We start from the raw sequence: 12,371 nt of genomic DNA, 5'->3' as shown, positions 1-12,371 counted from the left end.
GGCGGGCCCACCCGCCGGCCCCGCTCGTCCCGCCCGCCGCCCCGCCCCGCCCCGCCCCGGAGCAGCCGCCTCGTTACAAGCATTTGCCACAGTTTATTAACAATAAACTCCTCGGACACGGCCGGAAAGGCAAGGTAGTTCTGACAACAGGCAAAGAATTACACGTGCGGGAACACGAACAGCGCCCGGCGAACGGCAGAGCCCTCCCCCGGCGGCGGGGGGGGGAGCGGCCCCCGGTGCCCGCCGACCCCGAGATACAGAGAGAGGAACAGCGAACGGCTCGTACACAGCAAAACCAGGGGGACAGCGGGACGGGGGGGCCGCTGAGGGAAACAGAAGCGTACAGAAATCTCCTCGAAATTCACTGGAAAAGGCTGAAAGGGGCGGGGGGAGGCAGCAGGAAGCAGGCCTTGCCTTTCGGCTTTTAGTACTAATACAAACCACGGTGGAAAGTCGGGTGGTCATTTCTGAAATGGAGTTAACGGCAGTCCTTCTCATTTTCGTCTTAGCTTTTACTTTTCCCCCGAAATTCCCAGCAGTAATACAAACATACTTCTTTCCTCCCAAAGATACCAAGAACAATGGCAGAACAGTTTCTGGTAGTGCATCGCTTCGGCGATTTACAGATCCCCTGCAAAAAAAGTCTATTTGCTCCAAAAAAGTTTATTTATATAACTATATTTTAAGTAAAATATCTGTTTTTACCAAAATATGATATACAGGCACATGGCTGTAAAATAACTTTAAACCAATTCACTATAAAATTACTTTTGGTAATAGATTAAATAATCTGATTCTCAGAGAGGCAAAACGCTCCTCTTACCTCTGCAGAGGGACTCTCCGAGGCACAGTTCCTCTGTGTTTCCAGAACGCTCCCTCCCTCTCCCGCCTGCATTCCCCCTTGTCCTTCTTGCTAAGCCTTGCCTAGGGCAAAAGCAACTTGTGCTTTTCAGCCTGCGTGAGGCAGAATCCTGCTCCTAACAAGTCACTTAATACTGAGAAGTGGTAACGAACACATGCCAAAAGAAATCTGCAAAGTCAGTGGGGCAGGTACTCACAACAGGCTTTTATTCTTGCAGGAACAGCTGCTCTTACTAGATCTGGTAAGATCTGCGCTGCTCAGGGACTCCTCTGGGCCAGCAAGTTGCATTGAAGTCTGGTCTCGATGTGAATGAAACCAGGATCTTTAAGAGCAAAACATTATGCGTGCATCTGGACAGCTGGTACATTAATAAGTCAACAGGAATTCAGAGACAGTCTTTAGTCCCCCAAAAGATCTCTCAAATTCAGAAATCTTGAACTAAATCTCCTCTGCCTTGGCAGAGTAATGGCTTGGAGGGGGGGGGGGGGGGGGAACCAACAAAAGCGTAGCTTACTTTCACTCCTAAATATAAAGCAGATAACGTGTGTCTGATGTGTTCCTCCCCTGCTCTATTTCTGGACATCCAAATCTTCAAAGCACTTGCAATACATTTGGTCACAGACACAGTATTGCTCTAAAAGTCAAAGATATTAAAAATGTAAGAGAGCCACCTCAGAAACGTATCATCTCTCTGCTCTGGAGATCTTTGCCCCTGTCCTCTGCACCAGTATCCCTCACACAGAGGCTGTCTGCAGCTAGTCTAATGTTACCGAGTTGCACAGGGCAGCTTTCAGCTTAATATATCAGCCTTGTTTGTAAGATTACTGTTGCTGTTACTGCCTGCAGAGCTCCCTCAGCCCCAGGAGCAGCAGCAGCCACCACAAATCAGCTATGGACACAAAGCAGCCACTTCACATGGAACAGGCAGGACTAAATGAGGGCTCTGCCACTGCTACCATTGGTGATCTGTAGTCAGAACAGTTACTGAAGAATCTAACATAGATAAAGCTTTTACAAAAGAAGCCTCAAGACAAAAAAGTTGTTCAGACAGATTCTAAGCTTTTTAGCTTTCAGGAAAAAGCAGACTTGAAGCACAGCATGGAGTTACAGCACAAGAAAGGGTGGCAGGGCAGGGGAGGTGCTTCACAACAGCATGCCAGGCATGAATTTTGGAGCGGCACTTTCATCCCGACCTTAGAGGAGAAGCCTGACCAGAGCTACTGAAGCTGTAGCTTTTGAAGATTATTATTTGAAGCCTAATTTCCTGTCCCCCCCATCTATTTATTTCCTATGATCCTTAAAAGACATCTCTGCACATCTCTCTGGGGAATAGGCTTGAGGGGTTTCGTAAGTCATAACTTGACGGATATTATTTTGATGAACTACCCAAACAAACCACCCTGAAACTTCTCAGGAAAGCACTCCAGGGAGCAAGTCCAGTTTGCAGAGCTCACAGAATTCAGTGCTCCATTTAGCCTGCACATGAAGTAAAATGACACATCGCATCCCGAAAGTAATTAAAAAAATGGAGTATTAAAGACTCATAACCCTGTATTCCCCTGTCATTGTTATTTTGAAAGGTCAGAGGGGAAGAAACAAAAGGCAACAGCAGTAACTTTGGCTAGGTGTTCTAAAGCCAGTTTGAACAGGAGTACAAATAGAGGTGCCTACTGTGGGAGCAGGATTCATTTGAACGTTATCACATGCAGTAGGGAGCTAGGCAGAAGAAGTCCAGTAAGGACACATTAAGTCCAGATCACATTCTCCTCTCAATGTATTACATACAGAATTTACCCCTTTAATTTGGTATTGCCTGGTGGTGGCAAGTCTTCTCTGCTAACATAAGCAATAAAGATATATGGAGAAAGGGAGAATGAGACAAGAGGGAAGGCATTAGGCCTGAGAACAAAAGGATTTGTTCTCTTCTCACTTAAAAATGGTTCAGTCTTTGCTTCGCTTCCATACTGAGGACTGCTAGATACATAAACCAAATTTTTCTTCAGTACACACAAGCATACGCATACATCAAGAAGGTACCTACGACCATAGCACACAGCACACAGTAGCACAAGTTTAGAATGACTTAGTAAGTTCAAACAAGACAAGCTTTTACTCGGAGGGGAAAATATGAGTATTTTCATCTTGAATGCAGTTGCTTTGGGTGGGAAGGAAGAGGGCTGGCTCAAAATCCAAGACCAGATACTCATCCTATCTACAGCTACAGCAGACAGAAGGTGTCAGCCTTTTGCTTACAAAGTACAATTTTGTACTGCTACCGACACAACAGGAGTGAAATCTTTATCTTTGAATATCCCTGCCAGCAGCATACATCTGAACAAAAGGTCAGTAGGTAAGAAGAGAATGAGGGACCTCAAGAATGAATTTTTGGCTTGGACAGTCATCGCTGATAAGTTCAACTTCTGAACTAATTTTCAAGGCCTTATATTCTCCTCCTACATTCTAGCTTCTTCAGGTTTGTTTTGTTTTGTTTTTTTAAAAAGTGCATTCTCCTCTCATTAGATCTACCTTGGTAACCAGCAAAAAGAACCTCTTCTCAGGGCTGCAAAGTGGATTAGAAGCCTCTTAGATCACAAGCAAGGACTCCTTGCTTCAGCCCAGCTAAAATGAAGACTGGGTCTGCCAAGGCTTTCCCAGGCAGCTGACAAGCAATGTCCCACAGAGGCTGACCAGCCCACACTAATGGAAGCATCATCACTCCTATGCTTAGAAATAGCACACTCTTTTCCAGATATACGGAACCAAAATGAGAATAGCTTCATCAAAGCAAAAGCTAAAGCAAAACAAAAGCATTTAGTTGGAAGGCAGTGAGCTGGGGAATATTAAATTCCCCTTTTCCATGCAAGTTGAACACTGCTGGTGGAGGAACAGCAGGCAGGCCAAGAGATAACCCGTCTCTCACTTGCTACTGCATTAAGGGCTTTCCGTATCTCTAGCTTCTACATACAATCCCATGTTTTAATAACTGGGGACCTCCTACCAGAAAGGCAGATCATCAGCTTCACAGTTAAGAATACATTAATCGTATCACTGTAATACATACAGGAGTACTCATTCCCCTGGCTAACTAAGGCCTCCTGTACCTGAAATCAGTTATGAATTATGTCAAGGTCCAAGTGGAAACAGCAAATTACAATGGCAGAAGAACCATAACCTTTACTACAACCACAAATGATCTGCAACACCTTGTGGAATGCACCCAAAATGGCGTATGTGTGTATATATAAATTTTGTATATAGACATTGTACTGTTTCATTCTTTTTAATACATATACAAGTACCTATACATATATACATATTTACAATTTACACCAGCCAGTAGATGTATGCGTATTGTACATATACACACAAACGCCTAGAATACACATGCACACACACAAACACACACTCTTTAAAATAAACTCCACATCCCAGGTAATGAAGTCCTGCCATAGTCCAAAGAAGAGCAGCACCAAGTGGTGGGGGGCTCAATATACCAGCTTCAAGACTGCTGAGAACAAACACTAGCATTCATAGAAATTTTTACCCTTGGGAAATTAAAGAATGGATGGCATAAGCTTCAGCCCAGCCACAAAGAACCTTCATGCAAACTTCCTAGCTACCCTCCAGCGATTCTTACTGGACCATCCTGTGCTCTCCTCAGCTGAACGGGGTCCACCAGTGCTGACCTGCTGCCCTTCACTATTCTGGCTGACTAGATCAGACCTTGTACGATAGCATTCCAAACAGGCCTACCATGATACTGTGGTAGTCACCAATTCTGCATCTCTAAAAACAGAAACATGGCTGGGTTCAACATAAAAGTACTGATCAGACTTGTCCTTTCACTTCTTTTCTAGCAGCTCATGGAACAGTGACAATAGACTTTTTCATTTAATAGTTTAAAATATTTTCATTTCCTTCTTGTTGCTCACACTTTCACTGTCAGGAGTTGCAAGAGGTCCTGTAGCTCTGCAAGGAAGGCACTACAGTCCAAACGAGTCAGCAAGCACTTTTCCCAGCAGTCAGAACAGCCTTCTCCAGCAAGTGCCTTTACAAAGGCCACTCTACTCCTTAACATACCCAGACTGAGCATTATGGGCTGAGGGAGCCTATAGTGCTGCCACACATAATTACAGCCCCTCAGTTTTACTGGTTCAAAGATAGGACTGAGATGCAATGGTGGGCATGCAAAACATTAACAGGGCTTTATGGCAGCACACACTTTGTTTAACCTGCGAGAGGAGCACCAGCATCTCTCCTCGGGCACAGGGATCCAGCACAGATCCGTCAGATAAATGAGTGATAGGATGGGCTCGTATTCAGCACTATATGGGACATTCTTTCAGCTCCTATCAGGGACTGGTAACACTGTGGGAGCCACACATTCCATCCACACATGGAAAGGAGGGACTAACACCTGCTAGAAATGTAATTCCGTTTAGTACCTCGAAATGAAGAATGCCCCCTCCTCCTGGAAAACTGTGGCAGCAATACAAATGGCAAGATGACCCATATTACAGTGAGAGATGGGGGCTAGCTTTCTTAGTTTTGTAATTTGTTCATCTGCTAACCATCTACTCAATCAGGCAGAGTGGAAATTGTGTCCTTGGCCAGCAGTACAAAGTTCATATATAAAATTGCTGTGTCAAATTTATAGGGAGCATTAAGTATCTTTACAACTTCACTTCAAACCCACTGCTCCAAATGCAACTTAATTGTCCACAGTTTTCTCTACTTACTTGCCTAAGACTGCAAAAATATATTTATGAAGGACTCTGTTTTATTGCTATTGTTGGTTTGCACTATGTGGTTCCATCTTTACCATTTCAAATCCAGACTCTTTGGGGATAAAATATTGTTTTTCTATTGATTTTTTCCAATTTCTTAAAATTGTATAAAAATAAAGGATTTCCACAAATGTGGGCTAAAGGTAACCAATAATACTTCTATGCTTAGGATCAGCTGTTGGAAATGTGGTTGATAGCCACAAGACCAGAAATAAACCTCTAGTGATTCTTTAGTTTAACATTTAAAAGACATGAAAACTTCTGCTTATAAAATTGACCCCATACAGAATGGAACAGCTAAACTAACAGCTGTTTAGTATTACTTTTTAAAATAATGGTCCTAAATTTAAAAATAAAATCAAGTACTTCCTTTTATGATTTTCACATTATAAAACTGCACCATTCAAAATCTGTGGCCAGGGAAACCCCTTTGCAGTAAGACAGTTTCTTTTAATAGTCATCGAGGGTGTTTTCCAGGAAAACATTCCTAACATCCAGTATGGCAGCCAGCTCCAAAATGTGCTTTTGGAGGTGAGGATTCTCCACCGTTTCATCTCTTGGCAGTTGAGGATAAGATTCTGGATAATTTCGAGTCTCCTGCTAGATGACAGTGAAAACAAAGAGAATCAGACATTCATTTATTTTTACACCCTTTACAAAGAAGATTGCAAAAGGCCAGTTTCACCTAAGAGGTATCCTAATCTCTTCAGCATGCCACATAGAGAGAAAATATTCTAGTATTCTAGTGGCAATACAAATGCCCATTCATCTAAGATGGCTAATAATATGTTCACAGAAGCCTTGCAAAAAAAGGGGGAAAAAAACACCAAAAAAAGACAAAAGGGCTTCACATACACTTACCTACTACGCTGGAGTTCATTTCTTGAAATTATAGACATGTAAGCATCTCCAGTGGGAGATTCACCTCATCCTAAAACAAGTATCTAAGACACCGAGGGCAAATCTATCCCCACTATCAGAAGACATGCGTCTTTTCCCTGATATCAAAGAAGCCTAGGTAGCTAACTTAGGCTTGGAAAGCTACTAGATGTCTGCAGTTAAACAAGATGAATACTGTACCTTTCTGTGCTTCAACTTCCATTTTTTTCTGTAGTGTTTAAAATGGAGCAGGCAGTTTATATGCCAAGACTCACATATATAAAATGGTGTAGATCCAGAAGCAAACTTCACTGTTGGCACAGCATTAACCAACAGGGAGGGAAAATACCATCTTCCTGCTTAGCTTATTCATTTACACTTCAAAGACCTTTCAAAATCCATTCACACTAGAATACATTCCAGCAATAATGTTCCACTCCTCCCCACTTCCTCTTATATTCTTGTTCTACACCTTTTTAGTTGTGTAGAAATAATAATCTTGAATTAATAAGAGGAATTTTTCTAGCAGACAAGGCTGTTCTGACATAAATGAATTAGAGTGTGTCTGCTACTTATGTAGAAGAATAAGGCTTCAGCAAGTCAAAGTACAAAGGCACAGATTCAATACAAGCTGTAAGCATTAGCATGTGAGCATCAGTTATCTTTCTGAAGTCACAGTGATACGCTTAGCCCTAAGACCCTTCCATCCTGAGGCAGTGCAGTTCTATACGCACTGGACTGTCATTCTCACAAAGGGATAGATATCCCTGCATACCCGGAAAATTTTGTGCATCCTCATAGTAGCCGAACAGAAGATAAATCTTGTTAGAAGCAAGCGAAGAAATTCATCCCCAAAAAATTGAAGAAAGGACTGATCTGTAGAGAAGGCAAAGAAAACTCAGTTTAGAAAGGCTTTAAAAAAAAAAACCAAAACAAGACCAAAAAAAACCAAAACGGGGAGAGAGAGAGACATGGGGGAAAGCACTACAAATTCTTGTGCATTCCCCTTATTCACTATGCTGTCTTTTCAAAAGGCTGAGCAAGAAAAAACAGCATCTGCTTAAGCAGCACACTAAGGTTCAGCTGTGCATCTTTAGGCACGTACCTATGGATCGTGAGTGGGTCAGCAGTTGGGCAATATCTCGGTTGATTTTTCTAAGGTAATCTTGACACTTCTCCCACAATCCTCTGCGCATGCTTGATAATCCAGAGACAAACAGGAATGCCATTAAAGGATTGTTCAGAAAGAGTGTGAAGAGGCTACCCCGCTGAGACTGATCTAAAATAAATAAATAAATAAATAGACAAAGAGATACATTTGACACATGAAACTGAAAAGCTGTCCCTACCACTGAATGAAGCTGCTCACCCACTAAATTCTGTAACAGAGGAACTACTCCTCTGTGTTAGTTACATCTTCTCTCCTCCTGTGGCAGATCTATTCTCAAGATGATGCAATGACTAGCAATAAAGGCTTACTGGAGATGTGTATTAACACCAAGAGAAATGAGATTTTCTCATGAATCATGGGAGGCCTATGTCTTCATTTTGAGCACATAACTTGAACACAAAAGTCATAACTGAAACAACTGACAGAAAATACTGATTATAAATACTAAAGAGAAGTATTAAACATGGACATTCTTATTCCATTCAAAAAACCAGGCAGTTGAACCTATACACCCCCCCCCAAAAGTCTACATAGTTGCCCTTTGTTGGGCATCACAATATCCTAAAGCTCATTTACTCCATGCAGTTCAACATGATAGACAGGAGTCCAAGCTTTATCTCAATTAACTGGGAAGTCAAAAAGAAAGGCAATGCACATAAAATCATACGCCTAAATGGTAAGGCCACTTCCTCATCAGCAAGGATTACTGATTTGTTTTGGTGCATTTGGGGTTTTTTTTCCAGGACTTGGGCACACAGCATGCATGGTATAATGCTATAGTGACACAGGGGCTCAATTAGGTTCAGCTAAGAAGTCTCTGCATGATGCTCTAGCACAGTGTAGCACGGCTCCAGAACGACAGCATGACTTTCCTGACTGTTCCATGAACACAATATAAGCATCCAGCATTTTATAAAGTTAGTTCTATTTTTCAGAGTTTCTGTTTAAACAGGATTCATTATTACAGTACTTATTTTCTACCTAGGTTTCAGCTAAATAACAGGAATAGTTTCAAAACAAATGAGAAGCTTCCACTTCTTGCACATTCTCTCATGATACTTGCCTAATATCACTCTACGTGGCTTAAGCTAGACCTTTGTACTTGTCTCTGTGATGGATAATAAGCTTAACATGGCAAATTCCAATGAGAAAGTCTGGAATGATTTATATTTTATAGTAGTCACAAGGGCTGAAGAACATAATGTTTCATTGCCTGTTCCTATTATAAACGCACCTTCTCAGGGCTTTCCAAGCCAACAGTTTTCTTTAACTTACCCTCCAAAATCAGAACAAGATCTGAGAAAATTTTGCTCTACACCTGGCATTTAAAAGTTGATACCTTAAACTGACTCTGCTCACTTTCTGGGACTAATAAATCTACCCAAAGTGCTAATCATCATCATCGCTCCAGCACTGCACTGGCAATTTTCTGAGTCTCCATGTAGGAGAGAGTTTGCCTCCTAGCACTTGTTGAAGCTATCCGTAGAAATATCATGATTGTTAGAATAAATTATTTGCCATAAACAGTAACTAAACTTTATCGTATTACTTCAGGAAATGTTAATCTGATTTAGGGATTACATAGTGATGAAAAGCTATCTTTTCATGAAGAATCTAAGTTATACTTGTTTGGGATAAATATATGATGCAATGGCAACTTGTTAGGAAATGCAATACTACACATACCTTGTAATGCTTTTGGATATGCTGTTGGAGAAAGCAAGCACACCAATGGTTGTCCAAATAAGTTTGTGAAATTCTGTAACAGATAAGAATTTTGAAGTATTGATGGTCACTTTGCTTGCTTTTGAATATTCAGCAGGTTAAGAGTACAAAGGCTAGTAATGCCAGAAAACACACTAATGCCCATCACACAGTTCAGCATTGGCAGTGAGGCTGACAAATTGACTTGCTCATAGATCACAGCATAGAAGGAATATAACCCATTGCATTTTAAAGGAATTATAATTCTCTCATTTCACTGCTACTGACAGCAGACACTAATTTCATGAAAATACAGCTTTCAGTAGTAATACAGTACTTGGAAAAAAAATCATGTTCTGCAGTAAAAGTGAAAGCCATTGGCTTTCAGGTCAAAATAGATCTAGTGTCTTTCCTCAATACCAACTGAACTATCCAGTCAAAGTAATTTCTTTCCCCTCTTTTTTCTAGCAGGAGGAACTATTTCTGGTGTAACAGAAGAGCCCAGTGAAGAAAAGTTTTAAAATAAGATTCCTTTACAGCAAGTATGTCATAACCTTAACATCTGCTATACTGAACCCTCATTTTACAATACTAATTTCATGCACCTTCCACCTGCACCTTAAATATTGCCTAAGTGTCCTCTTGGACACAAATTTCTCCAGAAACCTCAAACGACACCGTTGTCCAGTTTCACCAACATTTACCTGATAACAGTCCTACTGTGTATCTGTCTGGTAGGTATACTGATTGGTAATAATTATCAACAAGAAAAAAAAAAAATCATTTACACAACCTCATTAGCTGTCACATGTCTCACCAAAACAGCCTTCTTAAAACTGAAGGCTTGCAAAGCCATAGAAAATGTTAATGATCATGTCTGCATCCTATCAGAGCACACATTCAAACCATGCATCCAGAGCATGAAAGCAACACACGTCTGTAGATTATATTCTTAAAATTGGCAGGTTACGAATGTAAGACATACATCACCAGAAGTATTTGCTTGTGCAGAATCATCAAAAAGCTATTTTTTTAATTTCTTCTGGCTTCTGCTTAATTAAAATGGAATTTCCCTTCTGGGTAGTATATTTCAATTAAATTAGTTTCACTGATTTAATTTAATCTAAGTCTGCTAAATACTAAAGATAGTAATCTAGTCTAATCAAAATAAAACATTTCCCATATCTGACAGAGTGTTGACTAGTCCTAAAACCTCTTCTATTTCTTTAAAAGCCCAAGTGAGAGTTATAATGCTAGATACTAAGGTTTGGTCTCTAATGAAGAAACAAAGACTATTATCATGAAGACAGTAACTGCAGGCCAACCCAGTACTATAAAGAAACATTTAAAACTCCAGGAGTCACCCCAGACGTTGCCAGTTTGAGCTGAATACACAATGACAGGTTACACGTTCTCAAGTAACATGTATGCTTAGTATTCACAAGCAGATTCACATGTTGAATTCTATCTTGTATCACCCAGTTAGAGACTAAAGCAGACTTTCCATACACCCCATCAGTAAAAATGACAACGCAATTAAACACTGCCTACAGCTATGAAGCAAAACCAAGGGTCACTCATGTCTCAGGAAAGGTATTACTCACTGACAGTATCTGAGATCATTTTGGACTCTGTCCCAGCGGAGGTTAAGTCAACATAGCTAGTAAGTCCTGCAAAGGGGAGAAACTACACGGTTTAACACAGAACGCAACCTTTGGAAGACAGCTACTCATGCCAGTCACTACACCTGTCTCAGCTCTCGGCCAGACACAGCTGCCTACCATAGTCCAAGCGAACACCAGGATTCACTCACCACCACCACCTCCGCTCCTGATTTCCACAGAAAAGCACTGTGGGCATACATGCAACAAAGGAACAGGAGCATGTTACAGCCACGGCTTGGAGTGGAGGACCACAAGGTGCACCAGGAAAACCTGCCCTGCAGTCTAAATGTTGGTAGCATCTCTGGATAAGGAATGCCCTACCTTTCAGTGCATGGACAATTCAAAAAAGGGTAAAACACATTTTTGTTTCAAAATTGACTCTGTTTTTCTACTTCAGTATTCAAGTTTTCCAACAGAGGCATTGCTGCTTTTTAAAATGCATGTCATATACATCTCTTTCCAAAAGAAGTCACTTCACATGTAAGCTTTACTAAGCTAAGTATTTATACCACATCACTGACAAAGGCCTTGCATTCTTACTGGCTGGAGTTTTTGTTTTGGTTTGCTTTTTTCAAGACTTTTCATTTGACCATAATCTTAGACAACCACAACTACAAGAAGATACTGATTTAAAAAATATTATTTAATCCACATATACAGTGGTAACCTTCAAGAACACAGTCATCTATATTTAAATGGAAGTGTTAAAAAAAAAAATCATGGCTTTAAGTAGATATGCTCGATTCGCAGTTATCTTCCACTTTCAGCTAAATATACATGGGAGGAAGCTGTTCAAGTGCCGCTGATTTGACAAACTGGCAAGTCACTTCCTGGCAGGACTTACTTTCAGTCATCACCATTTAAGCCCTCCAGAGAGGGGGAGAGGATGAGAATGCATGCAGGAGAGCAGAAACGGGCTGTAGAAAAAGATGTGTGAGCAGTTGCTGTTACTGCCAGTATTGCTAGCAGTGACATTTAAATGTCAGGATAGCTACTCTCCTATCAGAAAAGATCAGAGCAGCCATGTGGAAAAAAGTCAGCACACTGACTTCAACTTCTCACACAATTGCCCACAACCTCTTTGTTTGTGCCAGTGCTTGAGTCTACAAAACATCTCACAACACACCCAGAGGATAGTCAGCACTACCAGTATATTCTGGCAACCAGGAACCAAGCACGTAAGCATGCACAGCACGATGACAGACACGAATTTACAAGGGCTAGAAAATACTGAGATTGAGAGCTCTGCCATCTACCTTCAGCTGAAAACAAAACAAAACACCTAAACCCATCCCCACATATAT

General features: G+C 41.1%; 2 protein-coding genes across 7 annotated transcripts in view; one reads left to right on the top strand and one right to left on the bottom strand.

Annotated features, from left to right (window-relative positions):
* RPL35 (ribosomal protein L35) overlaps window positions 1-12,371 on the top strand; it is a 152,643-nt gene that overhangs the window by 99,486 nt on the left and 40,786 nt on the right. The window lies entirely within an intron of this gene.
* Window positions 74-12,371, bottom strand: part of SCAI (suppressor of cancer cell invasion) — a 50,878-nt gene continuing 38,580 nt past the window's right edge. For 5 of the 6 annotated variants that reach the window (XM_069771403.1, XM_069771406.1, XM_069771405.1 and 2 more), the window contains 4 exons: window positions 9,386-9,458; window positions 7,634-7,807; window positions 7,304-7,404; window positions 74-6,249 (listed from right to left, as the gene is read on the bottom strand). In XM_069771403.1, the coding sequence (XP_069627504.1) occupies window positions 6,100-6,249; window positions 7,304-7,404; window positions 7,634-7,807; window positions 9,386-9,458 (498 nt within the window). In that variant the 3' untranslated portion in view covers window positions 74-6,099. The remainder of the gene's footprint in view (window positions 6,250-7,303; window positions 7,405-7,633; window positions 7,808-9,385; window positions 9,459-12,371) is intronic. The other variant, XM_069771404.1, reaches the window with a different exon arrangement.

Source organism: Haliaeetus albicilla, chromosome 26, assembly GCF_947461875.1.
Source record: "Haliaeetus albicilla chromosome 26, bHalAlb1.1, whole genome shotgun sequence".
Taxonomy (NCBI): Eukaryota; Metazoa; Chordata; class Aves; order Accipitriformes; family Accipitridae; genus Haliaeetus; species Haliaeetus albicilla.
Note: the sequence above shows the minus strand (reverse complement) of the source record. Positions and strands in the feature narration are given on the sequence as shown.